This window comes from Perna viridis, chromosome 7 (assembly GCF_037379345.1).
Source record: "Perna viridis isolate PV_CMFRI_1.1 ecotype Kerala chromosome 7, ASM3737934v1, whole genome shotgun sequence".
In the NCBI taxonomy this organism is placed as follows: Eukaryota; Metazoa; Mollusca; class Bivalvia; order Mytilida; family Mytilidae; genus Perna; species Perna viridis.
Window position 1 is genome coordinate 29,601,120 of NC_142451.1, and position 27,702 is coordinate 29,628,821.

General features: G+C 32.7%; 1 protein-coding gene across 1 annotated transcript; it reads right to left on the reverse strand.

The window, feature by feature from the left end:
• Positions 1-123: 123 nt before the first annotated feature.
• LOC148612199 (Y+L amino acid transporter 2-like) lies at positions 124-27,319 on the reverse strand. The gene is made up of 11 exons (XM_088593438.1): positions 26,735-27,319; positions 20,052-20,177; positions 17,562-17,661; positions 12,198-12,242; positions 8,146-8,269; positions 7,021-7,124; positions 6,487-6,583; positions 4,777-4,926; positions 4,153-4,237; positions 3,000-3,092; positions 124-1,740 (listed from the first exon to the last, which is right to left on the reverse strand). The coding sequence occupies exons 1-11, from the start codon at positions 27,243-27,245 to the stop codon at positions 1,643-1,645; spliced, it is 1,533 nt and encodes a 510-aa protein (XP_088449564.1). The 5' UTR covers positions 27,246-27,319; the 3' UTR covers positions 124-1,642.
• Between the last annotated feature and the right edge of the window lie 383 nt (positions 27,320-27,702).

The following is a 27,702-nucleotide window of genomic DNA, read 5'->3' on the forward strand; positions in this document are numbered from 1 at the left end:
ATGGCCAAACCATGATAAAACAATGATTGGCCAAACCATGATAAAACAATGATTGGCCAAACCATGATACAACAATGATTGGCCAAACCATGGTAAAACAATGATTGGCCAAACCATGGTAAAACAATGATTGGCCAAACCATGATAAAACAATGATTGGCCAAACCATGGTAAAACAATGATTTGCCAAACCATGGTAAAACAATGATAAAATGGAGTTTCCATGACTCTAATACGATTAGTTTCCTCATATTTTTTAATACACATAGTCTATGTGTTGCATGAAATGTTGGTCATGTGTTTATCACATTTTTACCATGGCTATGGTCTAAAGAGCATTGAAGCACATCATATTAGAATAACAAATGATCTTTTTTCTAAGTTTGCATTATACCCTGACATCCACTAACTAATTTTTTTTCTATGCAATCACTTTTATGTATATAAGCTTACATGGCAAACCTTTGATGCCAAGTAAAAATCCAGATATACCAAAAAGTTAAAAAATGAGATCCATGAAACACCAGGAGCTGCAACGCTCATTTTATTTCTTGTTTAATTTCAATACAATTTGATCCTTCTAAATACATTTAAAGATAGAATTGATTCTTTTTCCAAAAACTAGATACAAAGCCATCATATGATTAAAGGAGAAGACCATGTTATTGTGCAAGTCATAAATATCAAAACTAGTCTTTTAAATGTTCATGAAAATTAAATTGAAACAAAATTATTTCCTTTTTTTAATAATTAACTACGATTTAAAATTAGGCAATTTGAATATCCCGCGTCTATGGGCGCCACCATGATTGGTTGAGTTGTGACGTCACGAAGTCGGTTTGTAAAGTGAAAGTAAATAGGTAATTAATTACGATGTCCAAAGAAATCTCAAATTTGGGACTTTCCCCCTATAATTTCAACACAAAATAAATAGAAGAGATTGATGCATAACATGTAAGTAAATGTCAGAGAACACTGACAAAAAACCGGGATTTGCTGCCAGAAGATTAGTATGTCACAGGACAATCTACTTCCTAAGAATGTTCGTGATGCCGATCAAAAACTTTTAGAACATTCTCTTTTATCATTCCTGCAATCGTAATGTTGACAAGACAACATGTTTTGGTGATTAGATAAACAGGATCATAGAAATATTTACAGAATATTCTTTGTTTACATATTATTTGCAGTACATGTATCAGTACCAAACCGACTTAGTGACGTCAAGAGCCAATCGGAAGCTTTTGGTTAAAATCAATAAAGTCTGCTTATGATCTTCCTTCAGAAAGGAGAGCTCTGCAAGATGGCTATCCACTTACATTTCAAAGATTTCAAACTTTGCATAGCCTTGATCATTTTATAAAAGCGTATTTTGCATTAAAGGTTATTTATTTTTGTTTACGTGGGTATGATTTATCATAAGAGCCGAACTTAATGCAAAGGGGGTCTTTCCCTTTAATGTAATAGGTGAAATCTACTTTTTCATAAAGATCTAGATCGAAAGATACTATGATCTCAGATTCTTAACACAAGAGATCTTTGATACATTAAAAGCTTGGATGATTCGAGATATTTTCAGTAAAGTCTTAACATGACTCAAAATATCACACATGATCTATGTTGCTATGGAAACTTAAGAGGCTTATGTTGCGTGTTCATGCTGAATTTCTTCTGTTATACTGATAACATTTTCTTCTGGCATTACAACTAACAGTTTCTGTAGAAATAAGGTGGCTCTTTCTGTAAAAAGAAAAAAAACCAATGAGTAAAACAGATTTGTACTAATATTAAACTGCAAATAGCCTGATACACCAACAACTCAAAGATTTGCAACTCATTTTTAGATGATATAATTTTAATCATAAATGTAAATTAAAGAAATGAAATACAGCTCCCGTTTTCTCATACCTGCAAAGTGTCACTAATTGTTGGATATTTCCCCACAAGAGCTCCAAAATTATCAATTTTCAAAGATTAATTTTGACTATAATTTTCAACCAAACATTTAAAAAAGTGGTGCATCATATTTGTGTTGTCATAAAAAAGCCAGAAAACATAATTTGATGAATTTGATCGATTGATTATTGGGGTTTAATTGGGGTATATTAAGGCAATGAACATGAAATGAGATAAAATGAACATGAAATGATGATGATGAAATGAATAAAGGGATGGGCCACAAGGATAATATGGTCGACAAATTTTGATTGCCACAAGGAAAAGGGAGGGATGGGTAGGGTCGGGTAATTCAGCATCCTGTGGCGGAGTGCAAAGGTTCCTACTCCTATTGAATACCACAGCAGGGTTCTTTAACGTGCGAGGAATGTGGCATCTTTCCCAACATGGTGCCCACTATGGTTTGCGGTCAGGTTTTCTGTATTATAGCCTGACAAACCCAGCATGTAACACACCAGGGGTACCCCTTTCCACCACCTGGGGCACACAACCCAGTTGCTCTGTGGGCAGAGTGCCTAGCCCCCAGCTAGGTTCCTGAGCAATATTTAGTTGGCTTTAACAACAAGCTTAGAGCTGCTGCAGGCCTATTCTTTTGACACCATGACCTGCACGGGGCTTAATGAATTTGAAGGGCCATGTAATGTTTTCTTTGATTCTAAGGACTATTTCATGCATAAAAACCACCATTGACATTATCAAATGTTGGCAGGTATGTTTTCTTCTGTATTTAAATAAATGGTTGATAGATGTAATTTTCAACATGGAAAATAAATTGTAGATCTAAGATACTCTGAACACCAATATTTCAAAGTAAAAAAAAAGGGCTTCAACACTCTTCATAATGAAAAAGGATCATAATGAAATTTGAATAACAAATTTGGCCAAGTCTTACTACAAATACCATCTGGAAAAAAAAAAGTGTAAAAGATGGATGAAAAGACATAGAGATCATTATACACTCCACATGTCAAGCAGGGGTATATAAATATTAGAAAAAAAGCCCTGAATCAACTTAATTTCCCTGCATAAATACTAATACATACCAGTAATTCTATTTATACTCTTAGGCTTGCTTTTCCATGCAATGAAGATAATATATACTGGTATACCCGTACATATCATAATGACACCATAAGCTGTAATAAGAAATATAAACATCAAAGTTAGGACCTGTTTGTTTATGAAAACAAACTCCTCTATATGCTTTATCTTTTTCATTCATATCAAACACATACAAGCAAGTCATAACCATATCTACCCCACCACTGCAGAAAAAGTAACAAGTGCAAAAGTCCCACTACTCCTGTAAAATTTGTCAAACAAAATGGTGGCACAATTGAATAAACTACAAACGGTCACTAACAATCTACAAAAATTGAACAAAATCTGTCAAACAATTTCCAAGGACTGCAACCACAAGTGTAAGCGAAGGATGCATAGACAGACACCAGTTTCTATGTCTCCTTCTGCATTGTGATAGGGGGAAAAAAATGTTTAACTTGCTCAGTTGACTATCATAGTCAGCACTGATCCACAGTTTTATGATTTTTTCTTTTCCCTTCCCTTCAATCTACATATATATCGCAAGATTTGGGATGGTCAAAAAAGATTCAAGTTATAGAAATTAACAATTTTCTAGCAGTTTTTATACCCCTCCACCAGAAGTGGTTAGGTATTATGTGATACCCTCTAAAAAGTTGCATGTCTGTCATTCCCCAAAGGGTTTCCAGATCATAACTTGAGAACAGATCAATGAAATTATTTTGAAAATGTGTACAGTGGAAACAGTTTTAGTTGAGCTTTCAGCAAAATCCAAAATGTAGTTTTCGAGTAACGCTATTTTGAACATTTTGCCATCACTTTTTTCACCATTACATGGTTGGTTTCACATAATGTTCTTTTAATGTGATCACTTAAGGAGGTAGACCTAAGGTAAGGGACACAACTCTTACAAATCATTGAAACATTTGTATTCAGCATTTTACATCAATTTCATGAAAGCATCAAAGTAACTTGGATTAAGTTCATTCTGTTTCAATTGGAAGCTTGATAAGCCTTGGTGAAATTGAATATGATACAAACATAGTACTGATTTCAAGAGTCCCTTACTCTCTTACTACCTCTTTAATGTGTTCTTTTCAAGTGTATCACAACCTGGCTGATTTGTATATGGACTTAACTCTGAAGCATACTTACTTGTTTCAGTGGGAGAAGCGTAAAATGGCAATACGACTAGAAATATTGTCATAAGACAATATAATATTGGCCAAAACAGGTTCACCTAAAAAGAAAAGAACATCATTTTCGTATGTGAAAGTCATAATATAGAGCTTTCTCAAAATGTAATTTGTAGACAATAATTCAACATAAAATCAATATTCTTAGTTAGAAATGTGCAACAAACATATCCTGTTTTGAACCAAAAAAAGTATTTGAAACATTCCAATTTAAGAACAGTATTACTCAATTTTTTATTCACATTTATAACATGGAGTTTTCTTTACATTCTTGTGTAAAAACTTAAGTGTTCACCTCATTACAGATACAGTAAAATTGTTTGAACGCAAACCCTGAACACTAGACTTCTGAAGTCCTTTGATATCAGTTTTATTGTATTTTGAACCTGGGTTTACCAAACACCTGTCTACCAAGAACCAATACTACTGTCCACAAGGGGTTTGATTTCAACAGATTTTACTGTAGTAGAAAAAATTGGGGTGCATTGCACAATAACATTCAAGGCAAAAGGTGCAATCAACCCTGAGACAAACATTTTATTGACAATGAAAATGAAATATACACTACTTCCTGTAAACTAACCTTAATAGGTCTGTTCATGTTAGGTCTGACTTTCCTGAAGTACAGCAGAACAACAATGGACATGCCTATTGCTAACCAGTTTACAAATCCAACGTAGTTAATCAGGGCATACATATCGGTGGACATGAGGTAGCATAATGATAACAGTCCCTGAAAAAAAAAGAATGTTTAGTTGTCCTGGTAACATATTTTATCAGGGCATACATGTTGATGGACATGAGGTAGCATAATGATAACACTCCCTGGAAAAAAAAGAACAATTTGTTTAGTTGTCATGGCAACATAGTTAATCAGGGGACATGAGGTACATGTAGCATAATGATAGCAGTCAATGAAAAAAAAAATCAACTAAGTGCCTGCTGATCTACTTTTAATTGCTCAAATTGGATTGTCTCCCTTTTGGCAGACTTCACCTCCTGCATGTTTACTTTCATTCAGTTCTTATAGTCCATTTAATTTCTATAAATCTTTTAAATAAATTCTTTAATACAGTCGAACTTCACTAGCTCGAACTTGGATGGCTCAAACACCTGGGATTTCTCGAACACAGCTCAAAATACCAAACTTCTCTCTTACATGAATATAATCAATAGAAATAACCTTGGATTTCTCGAACACATGAATCGACTTTTCTGTCCATTTGGTATTAACTCTTAGAGAATTACTTTAACTCCAACAAGTCAGCCATTTTGTTAGCTTGGGTAATATTAGATGTGAAAAAGTGAAAACTTATCATTCATCAAAGTGTCATTTTAGTTAATTACACCTCATATTTTAATTATCACTTAGCAGGTATTTTAATCTAACATATTACTGATCAAACTTTGAGAATGTTATGCAAGCATCAAAGAACTCAGAAACTTCTTGTTAAAAGCAAAGACAGCATTTTTAATGACCACAAATCAGCATAACCTTCCAATGCGAAAATAAAAATATCCAAGAATGAAGAAAAAAAAACTTTGTAGGAAGTAATTAACAATAGAGTTGAACTCGGATCTGGAAACAGAAAAAAAAAAAAAAAAAAAAAGTAATATACAAACTTCAATTTCTGGAGTTCCCTATAACTTGAAAAAAATTCAATTTGTAGTTCATTTTTCAAAATGACTTAACTTTAAAAAAACAAAATTTACTTTTAAAATCCTGAAGATTTACAAAACTCACAAAAGACTATAGGAATCTTTTGAAATATTTTATGGTGAGTTTTACAACAAATTAAAATAGTTAACTTCAGGAAATAGAGTTCAATTGTCTTCTTTTGATTGAATAACAAATATGTGTAAAATTGCCAAAAAAGTGAAATGGAAAATTGAGAAGATTTTAACTTCCCATAATTCCACAAGTATTTGAATGTACCCGGCTTGTCTAGCGGAAATCAAGTTAAATCACCAGCAGCCATTCAATCAAGCTCCGAAACAGCGACTGATGTTTGAAATTCACTCTAGACGCTACAGTCAGCCCTCTCGAAAAATGCAAAAATCTTGCAAAGTTGGGAAAGAGAGAATAATTTTAATGAAGTCATCTGATTTTCATACATTTTATTTGAAAAAGAGAATTCAAAAGGCAGCAGTTAGTAAGAGACAGGAAAACGTCTGCCACAGCATGGAGCTTGACATTCAATAAGGGGCCAACCAACTCTATCCCCTGTAGTTTACTAACAGGAATTTCTAGCTGTTTGCATCAACATATCAGAAGGCATAGAACTAGACTTACCATAAATATACAGGCTGGCATAGGAGTTAACCTCTGTATAGATACATAGCTTAGAACTATGGGCATGTGGCCCTCTCTTCCTCCTACATAAAACAACCTGAAAAACAATTGTACTACATGTAAAATTTCATAATTTTCTTTAGTCATTTGTGAACAGAAACTTTACTCATAATTCTTGTGGAAAAAGGCTACTTTATTCAGAACTGCTAGCGTAAATTGAAATTTTGTATTAATTTTGATTTTGTTTTCTCTTTTAAAAAACAGTCTGTAATATTCATTACAGTGCCCCCAAAAATGTCACCAAAAAATCATCGCATATTTTTGTGTGAAAAATGGGGATAAATAACTTTTTTTTTTAAACTTTTAAATAATTTTTTTCATATTTTGCATTAAATTCCACATTAAAGTGGATCATTTTTCCCATATCAAAGGTAAGAGTTTTACAATAATTAAGGGAGGGTGGAGAATTCTGCATCAATAATTCTGAACCCTAACAAATTCACTGCCTGAATTTACTGAATGTTATTAACCTACCTGGCAGTAGTAAACAGGATACCATTTACCCCCCCAAAGGTGGAGAGTGATACAAATACTGGCATAATCCACCACATGATTCCATACAATCTTTTAGAAAACATCTGCAATTAGAAAAAATATACACTGAATAAGAAATTTTTTTTGGTGAATTAATTTTTGTGTCATCTTCTGAGCCTTAGACATATTGACACAGAACCTAAAAATGGTGAAATCTGATAAATTTTACACCAGGGTACCCGAGATTTACTAGTTTTGCATTTCAAATTCTTTTTCTCACCCATATTATTAATTTTGTGATAAGTATGTTGACTAAAAATGGAAAAAATAAGACCTGCAAATATGGTCATTTTAAAAATCAATAAGCATCGATTGATTGATTTTTTGTTTTATAAATGTAGGACTGCAACAACTGTTTAACAGTGTAAATTGAATAATATAGCATACATGTAGTTATCAAATTTCATAATTATCAATATCTACAGAAAAAAATATGAACACATTTTTTAATTAGACCACCATACATGAATTAACAAACACAAACTATAAAAGAACTTGGGTACAAATGTAGATGTCCCTTGTTATTGACCATGGTTAAAAGTATGTGAAACACATGTAAAATGATTTTTTTTTCTAATTTCTAAAAAAGTTAGCAACCAAATTCAAACAACTTTTCCTGCCTTTCAATATAAACCATTTATCTAACTTAATTTCTAAAAAACTTAGCTACTATATTCAAACAACTTTTCTGGCCTTTCAATATGAACCATTTATCTAACTTAATAACAAAAGTGTTCATAACAGAAACAGAAAAATGAGGCATCTATTTGGGACATTAAATTATACTTCACCATGTTGCAAAAACATTTTTGGGGTAAAACAACTTAAAATGGCTACAGTTTTTTGTGTAAATAATCAAACCAAACTAAAAAGTGAACTTGATCTGTATTCTATGGTACAAAGTTTAAAAATATCCTTCAATATCTTCTAAAGTTATCATCAGGAAACTGTCAGGGGATGCACAGAAGGAAGAACATACAGACTGACAGACAACTTTTCTGAGGTATTGCATAATACCTAGCCGCTTAATGTGCCGCAGGGTATAACAAGGGGAGATAACCTTACCACAGCTACAGCACTGCCACTTAGGATTTCCACTCTGCTGACTGTAGTGAAGTAAGCAACATTAGCCAGTGTATATACTGTCATCACCATGATAATAGATATCCAAATGGCCTTTGGCAAGTTTCTGGAATTATATTAAACCTCAGTTTATATTTAATCTTTTCCAATGATTAAAAGTGATCGAAATACAATATAATCGACTTGTCATAAAAAGACATTGCAGTTCCTACAAAAGGCAAGCAGTATTTTGATACAGGACAAAACTGAATGTCTCACAAATCAATAAATCCATCACATCACATGTACCCAAATTTCAGATAATTTTCATGAACTCTTATCAAAGTTACCCAATGAGAGAAACTTTCAATTCTATGAATAGTTACATAACATAACTTCACAAAAACTATAGCAGTCTGTAAACAGGAAATGGATTAGCTAATCTACTTAAAGTTGCACACACACAATACTACTGATTGCATTAATGTTTCCAACCAAATGACAGGATCTTAAGTTTAATATGATGAAAATTTAAGAGACAATCATTTCCCATTCATTTGTTTGATAGAATTGTCAAATTCACAAATTCAAGAATCGTCAAACTGATATTGTTTTTCTAAACCAAGAAAATTCATTCCCTTGAATAAAAGTACCTTCACAGTAGTACATAGATAAGTACTCCTATACCAAAGAACAGTAGTAAAACCTAATGCCCCTAATTCCTAAAAGCAGAGGTTCACAGATTAAACCAATATTTCATTGACAAAAATAAGTCTAGCAGAACCTAATTCTTAGGACTTTTCTTCTTAGTTAACATGCTTTGTCCACTTTGTGGATTGCATTGAAGAGGAATCAATAAAGAAGTTTTAAGTTTATAAAGATTCAAACAAATAGGCTTCTGGAACAGGGTTATGTTGCTACAAGATTGAAGTCATCATTACAGAAGTTTTATGGTCATTATCATGAACTCGTGGATCGTTATGGTGTATCCATCAGTACCATGAAAATTGATTTATTCAACGGGTCATAGTTTTCCTTCCCTCGTTTGTCTACCCCGGACTTGACTTTTTATGAGCAACTCGGCGGGTGTTTCTAGAAAAGCAGAGGATGCTTACCCTACCGGTGCACTTGGTCCATGCTCCCAGTTTTTAGTGGAGTCCGAGTTGCTCATTTACTTTTGTTACTTTGTATGTACGATTTTAGTTACTTTATGTTCTTTGTTGTGTATGTCTGTTTTCCATGTCTGGTCTTTGTCCCTGGATTACATTCTTTTGATTACCGCTATAACCTTGGTTCCCTTGATTACTCTTTCATTCATATTCAAAGAAAACTGTGGGAAATGAAACATTTTATAATCTAACTACAGTCTACCGGGCCAAAATATTTCATTCAACCATTAACACCAGTCATTTAAATACAGTGAAATCTGTGAACACCTAAAACTGTTTGATATCCCTTTGTATCAATTTAAGTGAAAGTGTTCGCAAGAATCAGGCAAAATGGGAAAAATCTGAAAAATGCATGTCAAAACCCCACCAATCTGACAATGTAATATCACTCAAGGATACTTTCTGTATATGAAAAGACCATTATTAGATCTCTACATTACTGGCTTTGTGCAGAAATTTTTCAATAGAATCTTAGAAAAATGAAGGTTATCTGCCATTGTAATGTTCATTTTCAGTGCATTTCAATGAAATTATAACTCAATGGTACAGCATGATATGGAAAATCTTGTCTGTTTTCCTTGATTCTGATGGTGCAAATAGTCAAATTACACTATCAAAATGATGGTTTTTTTTCATACCATGTTTCACTGACTGCCTGATTCTTACAGAGATGGACACTTAAATGTACATTTGTATTTCATTGGTTCAGTTTAAAATACTAAGTGGAGTCCAATAGAATGTCAATTCTCTTAAGAAAACAAAATTTAAAATTTCATTGTATTAGAGGATCAATGACACAAAGCCACATTATCACATCCTGTAACTGATTCAAAGTTAGAAGGAAGTTTTCAAATAAAGCCATACATGTTTCACTTGTACATGTAGTAAATGTATGGTCTTTATAAGTAGGTCAGTTAAGGTGGTCACCGAACATTTTATCAAACACCTGATGGTTGGTCATATGAACATCTGTCCAGGTAAAACCAGGTAGCCTGATTATATAATATCTCTATCTCAAGATTTCCTCTAAGGACAAAGAAATTTAATCTACTGGCTAACAAATGTAAATACTCCTAAGAAACTGGGATAGTAAAATAGTTTGTACTTTAAATTTATCCGATCACCTTAATCTTTATCCAGGAGCCTGGGATTGACTTTAGTCAAATATCTAGTGTAAAATGCGAACTTTTGTCATCAAGAGTTATAAATTGAAAGAATAACCTATGTCAGAACTTTAACTACGAGTTCAAATCAAAAGGTTACCTTTGAATGTGGTCTAAAGTTTTGAAATACCGCAAACAGATGATCAAAATAACCTAACTTCAATGCTTTCCTTTTTAGAAAATTTATCCTGTGTTAGAAATTGAATTTTCTGTCAACATAGACCCATCATAATTTTACATTGACAGCACAGTACATTTCAAGGCAACTTGAGCCAATTTCATCATAGACCAGCTTGATTTTACATAGACTCGGTCCATAGGTCTACTGCTAATTTCTTTCACCGTTTATCTAATTGATTAATTGATTGATTAACTCTTATGGTTTAACCTCTAATTGTAGATACTTCATGCATTTCAGGATGAGAACAATTGACCAATTAAACAGACACTGCTTTGTCCTAGTCCATAAGTTGAGCTGGATCTTTATTGTGCTATCTCACAGAAGCAACAGCTTGCAGGTAGGCATGCCACCCAACATGGACATATTATTCTGACTCAAAGTCAACCAGTTGTTACTCTATCCCCTTTAATACCACATGTTGAATATTTATCTGACAGCAAAAACAAGATTCCACATGACGAATAATTGTTTTTTTTTTTTTTTTTAAATATTTTCAAAAGAAAGGACAGCAAAAGCAAAGTAATATTTCCTAGAATTTGAAAGGCAAAACTAAGCCACAAAAAAGTATAAGTTGACAAACTGTAATCTATTTTAGCTTAAGGTATACATGAGTGATGTATGTAAAACAATTAGCTCCACACCCTGTAGCATTTGTTTCTGAATCTCACAGCTTGTGAAAATTGGTTCTAGCAGGCCTACTTTGTAAGATTATACTCTTAAGTTCAAAAGTTAATTTTTTGATACAGTAAAGCCTTTAACAAAAACATGTCAAAATAATTCTCATTTTGAAATCTCTTTATATCAGTTTCAATGTATTTTGAATATGGAATAACTTAACACCTCCGTAATCATCCATTGTATTCTACCATTCGAAAGTGTTTGGTTTAGACATATTTCAATGTACCGGTAATATTTATAGAACCAGCCATTTATTCAAACAGTTGAGTGTGTATCATTCAGAACTGACTCTGCTTCAAATACAAAGTGATGCATGTCGATTCAGCAAAATCTGTTCAACTTCACATTAATGCTTGAACATGATTTGATATAAAAACAAAAGTAAAATTGATTTACATAAGCACTGAATACATTCACCTATAACATTTTGTACATGTACGTCAATGAGATCCATAATTGTACAGATGTCGCCATATATTACAATGAACAAGACAAAATTTGATCAAAGGATTTTTCATTGATTCAGTCACTCCTTCTTCAGTTAATCAATTTCTTCCAAAACAGATTAAGCTTTAAAGTTACCCAAGGATGAAAATCAAAATAAACCTTTGTTTACAATGGTTCGGCACGATTTGAACAAAGACTTCACATTATGAAATCTATCAATTTGTCCCACCTTACACAAGTTTATTGTAATACAAGTGACACCTCTGACAATTTTTAGTTATGACCATCAGATAGAAACAACTAGAAATGTGAGGATAGCATTTCAGTTTCAACTAAAGAACTATAGTTACTATTTAACCATTCATTTTTACTTTGACCTCGTAAGACCTTTTTCATGTAGGAAATTTTGTAACTTACTTGGCAGGTTCTTTAAACTCTTCAATGACATAGTTTAAGTAGTTCCTGAAAAATTATAAGAAAAAAAAAATTAGTCATAACCTCAATAGAAAATAAGTCATTCAATTTTTTCCTTGCAGTTTTTATTCAAGAATTAATTCAGTACATGTAAAACTAGAACATGTACTTGAACACAAAATCATATCAAGATAAGTTGATATAATTTTTTGTACTGATGTAGCATGAACAAAAAATCTATGAAAAACTTCCTTTGATCATATAAGTTAATACACATTTTTAAATGTGGAAATAGCAAACCTACAAATGTGAACAATAGACAGAATTAGTGTGAAAAAAAAACCAACATAACATTAATAAATTTATAGTATTTCAGTGTTTGAAGTCGGTTATGTACAACTCAGGCACTTGGGGGCACAAATTGTTTCAACCCCCCTTTTTGTCAATGAAGCCATGACAGTAGCTGAAATTGACCTTGGCATCACATGAAAATCTTGCTAAATATCATAATTTGCGGTAGCACTCACATGCATCCACGATCAATACCATCGTGAATGGAAAGAGTGAAATGTGAAATAGAAAAGAATAAGAATAACCATGAAACTGATAGTTAATCAAACAGTATGCAAGGGAAATTTCGCATCTTCCATTTTATTTAGAAATCTGTGTAATATTTATGCACTATTTAATGACTTGTTTCTTCGGACTGTTGAGCATGTGGTGATAATTTTTTACAGTCAGTGGCCATCTCATGCATCTGAATATCTCACGTGACCTTAGAAGAAAAGTTTCTGAAGCCGAAGGGGACGCCAAACGGGAAATAGTTTGATTAAATAAGGTGGGTTACTGCACAAAAGCACTCCCTTATGTAGACACAATTCTTTCATTATTTACTGATACTATTTGTGAACAAGTTTTGATTATCTTGAGGGAAAGAATGAATATTTCTTTCTGTATCTGTAGCCCCCACTAGTACCCTTGCGTCATCCCGCCATCTTTGATTTCTCCAGTTGAGCATCATGACAAACCTAAATATATTCTTTAATATGCCTGACAATTTTTAGATATAGACTTAAAATAGTTGAAAATAGTATTTGAGAGACAAGTTTTATATATTTTAATATTGAAGGGAAAATGAATTCTTTTTTTCTGCCAGTCAACCCATTAGTACAGTACTTTCGCGTCACCCTGCATGCATCTCAAATCTTCTGTATTAATCCTGTTTAATTTTTTTATATCATTGATGTACAATATTTGTAATATGTTCTTTATATTCTGTTAGTTTATGATAAATAGGTATGAATCTATCATGAGCTCATAGCCCTGATAATTTACCCTTTTTTTGCTGTGTATTGTACAATTATATTCATGTTACAAACTTAAGAAGGTTTGAACTTTTTGAATCAGTTTATAATTATGCAACAACAGCTAAAGTATAGGTATTGCATGCTATACATACATTGTATGTACATGTACGAACAAAGAATTCACATAATACCACTTTATAATAAAAAAAAATCAACTCAGGCAATAGAAGAGGGTGTATTTTTTAAAATTATTGTTAAATTTAAAAAAGATCAAACGGAAGAGGTAAAAACCATCTTGAACCCTATTTTTTATTTAGGTACTGTCAAATGTTACATACATGTACAAGGCATAGTATCAATATTAAGAAAAAAAAACACATGGATTTATTTTTTTCATACATGTGCTTCAAATTAACATACCAGTATTAAAAAGAAGGAAATCACTGTTTTGTGTATGAAACATAAATTTTATCGATTTAAATCTTCTTGATATTTTTCTTGTATATGAAATGTACATCGTAACTCTCTTTGTTAATGTGGTTGATGGTGTTACAGGACACAGATAATTTTTTGTTAAAGTCTTATTCACATATTGTAACCATCCAAAAGATATACATTTTTCCCCCTATCCTAACAGGAAAACTTAACAACTAAGGCACTTTGAAGCAACTCCTACACATGAACTTGTGGTGAAAATAGACATACATGTACATTTACATGTTTTATTGAGAATAAGCATGATAGACTAAATGTCTTTGTGAAAGTCTCACGATAATCAAAATATCACAGAGAAAAATACTTCCGACATGCAATGCTGAAAGACAATACTTAAAATGTTTTTGTATTTGTCAAAACAATTAAGTCTTTCCATCTAATAAAGATTTATTTCAGACTAAGTTCTCTCTTGAGATGTCCTTGTCTGGCTAATAACATTAACAAGTCTTCTCCGAGGTCAGCGGTATGACAGATAAAATAAATCCAGATTTATAGTATAGTCAGAAATCACTGAAGAGATCTCCCCATGGTCTAAGTAGAATGCAGCAATTTTGTTCATTTATTATTGTGAATTTATATTTTTTTGCATAAAAGGTGATTCTTCTTAGAGTAATATTTCCATATTGAAAAGATTTCTGCTTAGTATATAGTTTTGCATAAAGTTCAACTGGAAATACTGTGAATAAGCTCATAAAGCAGGATTTGACACTATAAACTACATTTGTTTGGTGTCAACAGGACTACTTCAGAGGTAAAACAGGTAGTCCCAGGTGGTAATGATGGTTCTCTTCTTAGATCTTACGAAAAAAAAAAAGGCAAAATTTAGATAGTCCATAGGACTACCATGAAAAATTAGTAAAAAAAGTAGTCCTCTCCAAAATTAGGGTGGCACAGGACTACTGGACTACTGTTAGTGTCGATCTCTGCAAAGGCTTCAAATAGACTTAAATTTTTGCAATGTACCTCTATTTGGAGTCCTCAAACAATAATAATTTTCCTTCATGCACATCTAGATACATGTAATGATGCCCTAACTACCTTTCTAACACATTTGATCAAAACCCTTCCAGCAATTAAGAAGGAGTTGAACTTACAAGAAATGTGGTCAGATAAACAAACAGATGGGGGTATATCAGAAAAGCCAGTTTAAACCATTCTGATTGCAACCCAGTCCCTATTCTAAAACAAATTAACACTATAAAAAGGCATATTTAAACATTAGTAATTTTATTCAAGTTCTTGATTAGTAAAAACTAATAAATGGTCTGATAATAAATTGATGTCTTAACATTAGAGGAGCATAAATCAATTCTTCAAATAATTTGATAAATTCTAAACAACTGAAAATCTTTGATAAATAGTATTAAATAGGCATTATTACTGAAAGTCTGTACTTGGTAAAACTCTTAAGCTCTTTAGCAAGAATATGAATGTACATGTCAGTGCTTGCTTCAGCCACTAGCCCAAAGCCTGGGGCTAGTGAAAATTGATTAGGGCTAGTGAAATGATGTGTACATTTCTTGTTTCAGGCTAGTTGAGTCCTATATAGTCCTCTATTATTCTGGCTAGTCATTGAGAATTTTGAAGGAAAGGACCGACATGTAAACTGTTCAAGTATGTAAAAATAAATCTGAACCTTTTCAATAACCATACAAATACTAGACTCTTAACTAAATCTACCATTTAAACAGGATTAAGCCAATAACAATGCAATTATAGCCACAAGAGTCTTTGAATACTAATACATGTATATGAAAATAATTATAACAAAAAATAAATAATAGCCATGTAATATTATGTACTACAAGAACATGATACATGAAAACAGGACTGAAATACAGACAGTACTGTAGTGATCAAGCATAATTACATGTAAATGTATTTAAATACCTTACAAAACATATCTAATTCTAATTAAATGACTGAATTTTTTTAACCTGAATTATTTACATGTACAATGCATTTAAACACTAAACACTGTCCTAATTTACATTTTGTATATACTCAAGATGTTTGACTTAACAGACTAAATCTTCTAAAATATTGGCTGCAGTGCAAATATCTGTCATGAACCACAAAGCAAAGTATAATAATTTTGGCAATAATATACAGAAGGCCCAATGTTTTGACCAAACTTTAAAGTCAGTTTGTTTTGACCAAAATTATACATGGTTTTAGCTGGTATATATATCATATGAATTATCTTGGATCTATAGGAGTTAATTGTCATCAAATACTTTAAATTTTTTGTTTTACATTAGATGAATGAATTACAGGTACATGGCATATGTACAATTCAAATTGAGACTAATTAAGTACATGTACATGTAGCCGCCTTGGTAAACCATGAAATTTGGTTGCCAACGAAAAGAAAATCCATTCATAGTATGACAGTGCAGTCAAACTCATGAATTTAAGAATCCATGAACTGATCATTTTCCCCTAAGTCACGAAAATTTGTACCCACGAACGAAAGTACTTTCACAGTACATAGTTTTGATCTCCTAAGAACACAGGTTATACGAAAAACCGAATGTTTATTTCTGTTAACTATAGCAATCTAAACAAAATATCAAAAATAAAAATATGTAGGCTTTTCACCCATGAATCACATTTTGCATAATTCTTAGCTGGAATGCTACTTAAACCCATTTGTTCATGTAAATATGTACTAGTATTGTACATGAATGACTCTCAACAGATAATTTGTAAAACACAATATTTTTGGTATTTTCTTAAGAAGAAAAACAAATCTTTAAAAAAATTATATGTATATTGATACTGAATATGTGCTGAAGTTAACACAAGTTTGTGTGAGCTGTATTTAATAAGAAGGGATTTGTAACAGCTTTTATACATGTATGTTTGAGAAAAAAAAGACGGAAAAAAATCACTTTTGATTTGATCTTTTTAAGGTATCATTAAATAAATAGCATTATGCTAATTCAAATTTCTTTGAAATATGATAAAAATGATTCATTATTTTCTCTACACCACTGCAAAATATTTGTTACACAAATTGTTGATTTTTATTGAAAATTTGAGTCAAGTAATGAACAACTTAAAGACGACCAAACCCAAATTTACTAATGGTTTGCCAACTGATGAAACAACAGACCTTAGGATTATAGTAATACCTGTCTAAAGTGACCTTCCAAGTGAGAGCAGAATCATGGTCACATAAGACAGGTGGTCTTTATATAAAGGTTCATTTTACACAGGTTGCACTTCAAAGAGATTGTTTAAGACTGGTTTTTGCTAAATACAGATGGTCCTTGATACAGGTTTAACTACCAATGGCAAAAGATAACAGACACTTAACATATAGACAGGGGTCCAAATTAACTTTTAAGAGTGGAAAGTCCTGGACTTTTTTTCAAGTTTCAAATCAATGGTCTGCTTTAGTAAACTCATAAGTCCTTAATAAAGTATCAATAAATATAGTTGAAGGTTTGCAACCTGGGAAAAAGAAATTTCTAAAGTCCTACACTGTAGGTCAGATATTTGGTGTCCCTGACCTTTGAACCCCTGCACAGATATTTAATATCAGGTCCTAATTACTAACCAGCCATTGTAAGCAAACAATCCTGAGTAAAATGCCATGGCCACTTTACCCACATCTGTCTCTGTGTGCTCAAATGGGTTCTTGAAGTGCTCATATTCACCTGAAAAAATCAGTTAAACATGTAAAATAACAGTCAAAGTGAATGTTGTTGAAAAAAGTTACACAATCTGTTTTTAACCCTTTTGGAATCTTGTCTAAAAACATTCTGAATGGCACATATTAGTGGCTGACATTTATGGACTAACAGGGGAAAACCTATACTCTATTATAGGGAAAGAGCCTTACAGAAGCCAAATAGCCAATAGTACTGCAAATTGGGCTGGGCCATTAACTTTTTATAGAAAGTTCCTAACTAATTCTAAACAAAAGACTACTTTAGCCAGTAGATGAAACTTAAAAATAAACTGGGTGTATGATTCTTAATGCACTTTCAACGATTTTTATCATTTTTTTACAGTCCGTTTTGGACACATTTAAATTCAGAAATAGAAGAAATAGTTTCAAACTAATGCTCTCATTTGATTGATGTTAATTCAAGTCGGCAAAACACCATGCAAAAGTTTTATACGTGAAAGGATGGGTCTTTTATTGCATAACAACTGTTCAGGTCCTGTTAAAGAAACATTTATGAAGAAATTTATCATTCACTGATTTACAATATGTAAAAAGGTCATAAAAAACCAGGCTTACTAGTATTCAGAGCTACACTTGATTTATATCCCTCACTGCCCAAGGGGAAGCAGAATCGTGGGAAATATCACATTGTTCATGTGCATGTACTGCAGAATTAGAGCTAACCTTGAATACAAGTAGATGTAAATTACAGTGCATGATCAAATAATAATGGGCAATTCTTCATTTCAACTTTTTAAAATAAAAGTTTACAACACAAGAACCAATATTTTGAAGGGACAGTTATTATTGACCTTGACATTTCTGTATTGTTCTAGTTTTAGCAAGTATTGTATACATGTACTATGTCTGAGAGAAGTTATCAGTAAGTCTTATAAGATAGAAATCACAATCATATTCCAGTTAGAACTGGTATTACATCAGAAAAAAAGCAAATCTACAGGTTTGTCAGAATACCAGTGAGAACTGCATGGTATTGCATCAGGAAATAATATTAATAATACTATAATAAAAAAACCAATTTGTCTACATATTTAACAAATATGACAGAAATAAAGTGAAATGCCCTTAATAGATAGCAAAATGGTACATGTTTTCTAAATATTACAACATTAATATGATAAACAAATTATGTAATCCAAGTATGTAAAACATGGTCCCTGGCCTCATTAAATGGACAAATAAAAAAAGATACTGTTGTATACATGCAGTGTCATGACATGCACTACACTTTCTTTGTAGTTAAAATATGTATAGGCATCTTGATGTCATGACAATACATCAAAAAGATGATCAATTTATGACCCTTAACCTTTCTGCCTTACATTCATGCATATCAAATGTGCAGTACATGATGATAAGCATGTGGAATATACTGCTGAACAAAAGCAAAATACGCCAGCCCCTCTATGGTCATTTTGTTAGTATTAAAAGTCCTAGTAGGCTTAATCAAAGACAGAACAAAGAGCTTCCTTCCTGTCAGCAGGGTCCAAATTTTCTTTCAAGGGTCCTGGACTTTTTCAAGATTCAAATTAATAGTGCACAGGGGTTCAAATTAGCACTGGTCCGTGATCTTGGACCCTAAAATTCTGATGCAGGACCAATGAAATGTTCATGTACCTTAGTCCTGGACCTGCCATACTCATACATTTACTCTTATTATGGACTTTTCATTAAGGAAGCAAAACGGTATAGGACCTTTCATCCTTAAAAGTATATTTGAACCCCTGCACTCCACAATAAAGGAACTTATCTGTTGGTTTAAATAAGTTTGGAATTCTAGAACAAAAAGTAAGATATATAAAAAGTATATCCGATATCTGTAACATGAAGTAAATATATTCAATTTTCTCATCTTATGCTATATGTTTTTGTTTACAAGCAGATGCACAGGTATTTTAAAATCTTCAAGATCAAATGAATGGCAAGCCAATGTCATACAAGTATTTTCAGATTTAGTTTGTGTGGATAATAACACGGGGAACTTATGCCCCAAAAATATTAACTTTTTTTTACCAAAAACATTCAATGGCCATTTTGGCTCAAGCACAAATAAAATATAGATTTTTTTTTAATCATTAACTCAAAGTAAAATGTTTTTAAAAAATAAAATAATTATTTTTATTTATTTTTTTCTTGCTGGTAGATGGAAACAAGACTATTTTTGTTTTTTTTTTTTTGGCCTTATGATACTGACTGTAAAGGCCAGTAGCGAAAAACATTTTTGAGGCACTAAATCTAATAAAAGGAGCCATGCATGTCCAAAATAGGCCAAACAAAATTGGACAAGTCAATAACCTACACTAATACATAAATACCAACTTTTATGAGTGGAAGGCTAGGTATGTAACAAATTACCTCTTGCTAGCTGTACAACCCCTGTGATGATAATCAGGACTAATGCACCAACTTTGGCATACGTAAATACATCCTGAACACGAGTTGACCACTTCACATCAGCACAGTTAATAAATGTCAGAATTACTGTAAAAAGAGAAAGGAAAACAACACATCATAGCAAGTTTTATTTAATTAGAATGATTATCATTCAAATACCTTTCCTAGATAAAAAAAAATCCAAAATGTTCCCGGATAGATGCCTCCAACATAATACTGCTGTAGTCAAAAGACATAATTAAAATAAATTCTAGTTTCATAAATATAACAAGTCTAAGATAAGTTGGGCCTATAAAATCCTGAGTTACATACAATTATTTCTAACATAATTAATATTCATTGAAAGTATTTTAAGGATGAAGACTAATTAGTGACGCAAAGATGCAATCTTACGTAACAATGAAAAGTGAACAAGTTTAATAACAAACATTTCATCATCTTTTGGTATTTAGAAAACTACGTCAGTTCTTGTTTGTTTACTATGCCTGTGATGATGAAATATTTTTTCTAAAAATAGCTATCAAATGACTATACACCATAACAATAATCAATAAAATAACCCAGATGTTTGATTAATGAACTGATTCATAAAACATAATTGATAATGTATTGTGTAGTCTAATGAGCTTTTCTAAGGTATCACCAAAAAAAATCATAAGAAATGTGTACACTTGTACAATCATGTATCTGTACAGTATATTGACTTGTAGTGGTACTGTATACAAATTGCACCTGCTCATATACATGTATGATATACCCACAGCTTTTAAGTATGAAACTTCATACAAAAAGTACATGTACATGTAGTTACATTAACTCTGAATATCAAATTTGCCACTTTCCATATTTTATATTCATGATACATGCACAAGTTTTATAAATTACAAGACTTTGTATCAAAAACTCCATCAACCTTGAATGATGCTTTCAAATCCCAAGCAATAATGATTTTGTCGATATTGATTTGATTAAGGTGTAGTTATTTTCTCAAAGTCACCTTCATCGTCCTTTCCAAGCTTACTGTTCAACATAACAAGGAAAATCAATTTCTATCTAAATATTCATCTGTCAGAAAAATTTAACAAATTATGGGAGAATTTACACACATTTTATTTTTGGAAAGGACAACAGATTTACACATAAAGCATCTAATGAAAATATCACATAAATGTACTGCCAATTAAGAACAGTTACTGTGGACCATATAGATTAATGTAGTATGGAAATTAGCCATCCTTAATTTGTCTCCAGGCTGTTTTGTACCTATTGTTGATACGTGTATTCTGTAATAGTCTATTTGATTCACAGGTCTAAAGAATATTTTGAGAACTTCTTATAAACACCGGTAGATAAATTGTACATTACTTGCATGTACATATGTAGGACCTGAAAGCATTTTTACCAGCTTAATTTCTGAGGTCTGGGTTATTGTGAAGAACTGAAAAGGTGTCAAATATGGATTTGTTCACTATGGTCAGCATGGTTAAAGTGTAATAAATTGGTGTCTACAATGTATGTTTGAAGTCCAAAGGCTTGAAGGTACAAAATGTATTTCATCAAATGTGTACTACATGTGTATGGGGGTTGGGGATGCGGGGGCTATTCCTGTTTGTTTTTTGGACATTTTTTCTAACATCTCTATTTTACTGTTACACAAATGTACATGTATGAACAATTTTCAGATATTTAAATCTCCAATATATTATTCACTGTCAAGCAAGTTGATGGCACTCTGCAAAACACACATAAACACAGATTGCATTTGGCGTACAGTGTTCTCCCCATGCCATTATAGCACTGCACTCTGCAGCACTATGATTTCTTAGCACTGTGCTATATCTGTGGAGCTGTGCTATTTAAAAATTATGGGGATAACCAGACAAACAACGACTATCTTATCTGAACTAGATCAAGGTTACAATTCGATTCCTATATAAAATTATCAATGAAAATGAAAAGTGAAAAGAAATAAAACTAATTAAAAAAAAACATTATCTAAAAACATATGAAAATTGAAGTAAAAAATATAATTGTCTTCTAAACATTCTCCCCTTCTTGATTGAGCATAGCCAATCAACAACAAAAAAATAAAAAATAAAACGAAATAAACGAAAATGTTTGATAGTCTATAATCCATAATTATTTATAGATATCGGACGTTAAATTCAAGTCAATTAACTTCCAACAGGCACAGTTTGGTAATTGGTCGCACTATAACTGTTTGTCCAAGTCTAATTTTGGCGACTTGAACATGATTGTCCTTTCCTGAGTACACCCTGATGATTCTGCCTAATGGCCAATGTCCTCGTGGAAGATTGGGATTCATTACAAGCACAATGTCATTGGGTTTCAAGTCCTTTTCAGTTTCAGTCCATGTATGTCTTCTATTTAGTCTTGGTAACCACTCTTTAATCCATCTTTGCCAGAAATGTCTAACTAATTCCTGGATTCGACGCCATCATTTACGTGGGTTAAAGTCAGTTGTACCAATGGTCTCTGATGCAAACACTCCTCCGATTTGTCCATGTAGGAAATGGTTAGGAGTTAATGGTAAGTCATCTGTGGAATCTGCCGACTTGTATGTAAGTGAACACGAATTAATGAGTGCTTCGGCACCAATAAATGCAGTTAACAACTCTTCGTCAGTAATGTCCGCATATCCAAATATGGAATAAATTGTTTTCTTTGCAGCTTTTATCATCGTTTCATGTACGCCCCAAAGTGAGGCGCGAGAGGAGGATTGAAATGCCACTTAACACATTTATTCGACGTATTGTCACATATTTTATCTTTATCTAATAGTGAAACTAGTCCCTGTAATTCCTTGTTTGCACCGATAAAGTTTGTTCCATTGTCCGAAACAACTTCTTTTGGCATTCCACGTCTACTGGCCATTCTATAAAACACATTTAGAAGAGTCAGTATCTAGTCCAAAAGCAACTTCTAAGTGCACGGCTCTCGATGCCAAGCACGTAAATAAACACAAATATCTCTTTTCATGTCTCTTTCCACAACCCTGCACTGCTATAAACAGACCACCATAGTCCACTACTATACGCGCAAATGCATGTAATAGCGTTCTGAAACGAATGTCCGGTAAAGGAGCCATTAATTGCCCTGCTGTTTTCGCCTTTCTCTTACAACATGTATAGCACTCATTTTCACACTCATGTATTTCCTCTCTGGCGGATATAATCCAATATTTAGCTGACATAATGGATAATGTTTGATTTGTCCCGCACACATGTCATCCGGTTCTTGATTTAATTCCATTGAGTGCCACAAAAACCTGTGAAATGACCTATCAACTGGAGCTATATTTCTCCACAGATACATTTCAGCGAAATCACAGACTAACGCAACTGGGTTCTTTCTAAAGCACAATAGAACATCAAATAAATCCCTCTGTAATTTTGAACCTTGATGAATGACAATATTTAACGATGCATTTTCACACTTTGCGGACGTGTCGAATAAGATCTTTGTCTTTGTAGTTTCCTTGTCTGGTCTTACAACTGTAAATTGCGGTAAATACCATTTTCCCGATTTCGGCACCTCTTCTTCGGCTGGCACTTTACAGATGTAACCTTTGTCAAGATACTTTTCAATAGTTTTAACGTAATCGTTCTTCACAGTCGTATCCTTAATTAACCTCTTCTCAGTATTCTCAATTCTGCGATAAGCCATATTATAATTGTCCGGCAAATTAGCAGGGTCACTCTTCCAAGGTAAGGCTACTTCATAGCGACCATCTTTGAAACACATTGATTGTTCAACGATTTTGACAGCTTGTTTATCTTCGGCACTTAACATCTTATTCTTATCGATAGGTTTGACGTGTTCAATGTCCCCGAATGTCTTTAACAATAAATCGTATTCATTTGATTCACTGATATTTCCAATGAAGTATGTGTAATTGTAATGTGTCAGATTATCATCAATGTCTGGATTCCCAATACATGTCCATCCAAGGGGAGTTAATCCTGCTATTGTCCGAGGTGATTATCTCCTAAACAACGATGGCAAAGTTTATGCTCCTTTGCAACATTCCATCTTTTTTGCAAATCCATTTTTTTTTAACATTTCACAGTTCCACACACCATGCGGCTCATTACATACTTTACATAGTCGTCTAAGAGCATTTCTGTCTGTGTTTTCAGTGTTACTGACAAAAGTGCTGTTTGTTCCCGGTCTCGGACGCCTGAAGTCATCGTTGTTCAAGTTGTCTAATCCTCAGACAGTTTCGCTTGCGATAATTTGGAATTCCGCTTCCTGAATTATCCACTCTCTTAACAATTCGACTTATTTCGGTCTCCGTTTCTCAAATAACCATCTATGGTACTGTGCAAGCATTGACTCAGGTAACTTTTGCTGTAATTTATTGTACAACGATCCATTACCAAGTTCTTCTCTACGACCTGCATCCCTTAGATTCACAACAGTTATGTCAATTAAATCTTCGAATTTGTCAATGTCTCTTGAATTTCCCACTCAAATTGGTTTGAAAATTTCTAACTCTTCTAGATAACGTGCGATCTGTCGTCATTTACCTCCATATTTACGCTCCAATCTATTTTTTGCAGCCACTTATGCGGATTCTGAATATCCAAGATTTTCAACCACTTTTAATGCTCCTGATAAGTATTGTCTTAACTGTAAAAGTTTATATTCAGGTGCAGCCAGCGCTTTGTCCACACACGACATGAAGGCGGCCCTCCATGCTTCATAACTTTGTTTGTCACCCGAAAATATTGGAATCGCAATTCATTTCAACTGCTTCCACATGTCATTTCCGATTTTGATACAATTGTCACTTTGGACTTCAACTGGTATGTCACAATTAATCCGATCTGCTAATTGTCCAATGTCATCTTTAATTTCACGTCTATTGCTACTATCGTCGGTAACTAGAACATCTTGTCTATCTATTTCTTTTCTATAGTTTGAGGCACGCGATGAAACACTAGAACCGTCTTTTGTACTTATCAAAAAGTTTTGACATTCATTTATCGCTTTAGAAAATTCTAATTCTATTTGTTCTAGTTCTTTAGCTGTTTTCTGTACATTTAATATTTCATTTCTCTTCTTATATTCGTCATATAATAATTCCATAATGTTCATAGCATTTTCTTCTGCATTTGTAAGTTTTTGTCTTATTTCTTTGATGATATTACGATCTGGAATTTAATCCGGTTCATTGATTAACTGAAGAAGTTTATGTCTCAATTTTGTGAAAGCTGATTTAGCTTTTGCCTTGTCCTTTTTAATATCCTCGATTTTTTTCATTTTGTCATTCGATGATTGTCTCTTCCATTTTTTCGTTTCTAATATCTAGCTCCCAATTGCTCATTTTTGATTAACGATCACTTAATGTCAATATTAATTCCAATTATGAATTATAATTTCGATACGATTTCGATAAGTCTGTTTTGTCCATATTAACCACACTCTGCTACCAGAAAATGGAGCAGAGTGGTTGCACAGTAGAAGCGATTTTACGATTGTTTGTTCAATTATGTAATTGGGAAGCTAGACGACAAGCACTATAACCTTTTTCTACGACCATGGTTTCGATTAAAAACGATTTTTCTAATCCTACGTTTATTTACACAATATGTACATTCACATATTTAAATACAATGTTTACCGATCGAACTCTGATTTCTAACTGTCCATAATTATGCCTGAATCTGAACTAATAAACCCAATTAACCTAAATGTAACAGAAAACTCCCCAAATTACCAATTTGATTTTTTACTTACTCCATGTCTGTCTGATACAGATCATTAAACATGTTGAGCAGCTGACCCTATCAAAATAATTAATTAGTTCCATGTACTGGATGACCAGACAAACAATGACTATCTTATCTGAACTAGATCAAGGTTACAATTCGATTCCTATATAAAATTATCAATGAAAATTAAAAGTGAAAAGAAATAAAACTAATTAAAAAAAGAACATTATCTAAAAACATACGAAAATTGAAGTCAAAAATATAATTGTCTTCTAAACAGTTTATACAAACCACATTGCAGACCTGCTTACATCAATGTATGCAAATTTAAATCTGACAGATCCACAATTTGTAAATTTTGAATTAGTGCTCACAGTCTTGCTATTGAAAGGGGACGTTACCAGAATATCCCCAAAAGTAACTGTATTTGCGCTTCATGCAATACATTGTACTTCACAAATTGAAGATGAAATGCATTTTTTCATGCACTGTCAAGCCTATAAAGTACCCAGAAAGTTCTCAACAACAAGATAAAAAACAAAGACAAAAGCTTTTTTTCAATAACAGAAAATAACATATCTTTAATATTAAACAGTAACTGTTTGATTATTCTAACAGCAATAATTGAATATATAAATAAATGTTTAGCCTTGTCAAATAAAGTATTAGTTTAAGGCACCTCCGCTCCAGATTTTCAATATGTATTAGAACTGTCATTTTTTGTATGTTATGTTTAGATTTGTGTATTGTGTCATAACCATTTATTGTACATTTTGTAAATGTGTTTGAACGAATATATATTTGTATTTGTAAAGCCTGTCAAGGAAAGTATTTGGTTTAACTTCATAGTTGTACGTGTACATATGTACATGTAAAATTATCATCACATTAAGTTATAATACTTACAAATACACAATGCAGCAAGTAGACGGATAGCATTATCAGGCTGCTCACAATCTGGAAACAATGGTTCAATGATATAGTAGGAAAAAGTCATGGCAACTATGGCTTGTGAACATGGTCTCACAATCATACATTCTACCCAGAGTCTCAAAAAAGCTAAAAATGGTCCAAATGCTTCAAATATATAGGCATAATCTGCCCCTGATCTGGTTATTGAAGTACCAAGTTCAGCATAACAATATGCTCCAACCATAGAAAACAGTCCACAGCCAATCCATACTATAATTGAGAGTCCAACACTACCAGCACCTTCTAATACTCCTTTAGGACTCACAAAAATTCCTGATCCTATAATACTACCAACGATTATAGTAACACCATTCAGTAAACTGACTTTTTGTTGTAGTTTTACCTCGTCCTCAGGAGAACTTGAACTATTATTACTGGATTCTGGTGTATCCTTAGGTAATTTCTCCTGCATGCCAATAACATCATATTTATCCTTTGATGGCATGTTTCTTGCTTAAGAGAATAAATTAATATTTTAGTCCAGAACTACGGTAACACGTGTGTTCACAGGTCTTCAGTAAATGACGCAATAATTGTTTCCTTTATATATATATGGAAACAGGGAAATTCAGTTAAAGCAGTTACCACTAGTTTACTAACTTGCACATGCGCAAAAGAGCAATTTTACTTTCATTTTTGTGAAAATAAGCACGTGTATCCAATCGGCAAACCTCGGGTGACTCCGCTACTTTACCTCAATGAGGATGGTACGGACTCGGCCGAAGTTGCGACGAGTGCACATGTATCATCAAACTTTCACATTGAATATGCATACTGATCAGTTTGGGAGGCTGATTTTTATTTTGCTTGGTCGCCTAGTGAGGTATAAAATCAGACTTTAAAATGTCCCAGTGAACGTCAGACTATCTGGACTATTTCCGCAGGTAGAGATAACATAACTA

Excerpts from the sequence above, each read along its gene's own strand:
- LOC148612199 (XM_088593438.1), bottom strand. The coding sequence starts at position 27,245 with ATGCCATCAAAGGATAAATATGATGTTATTGGCATGCAGGAGAAATTA. Across the intron at positions 4,927-6,486 it reads TGCCAGCCTGTATATTTATG|GGACTGTTATCATTATGCTA; the intron begins GTAAGTCTAGTT and ends TTTTTTTTTCAG. Across the intron at positions 1,741-2,999 it reads GAGTATAAATAGAATTACTG|AAAGAGCCACCTTATTTCTA; the intron begins GTATGTATTAGT and ends TTCTTTTTACAG.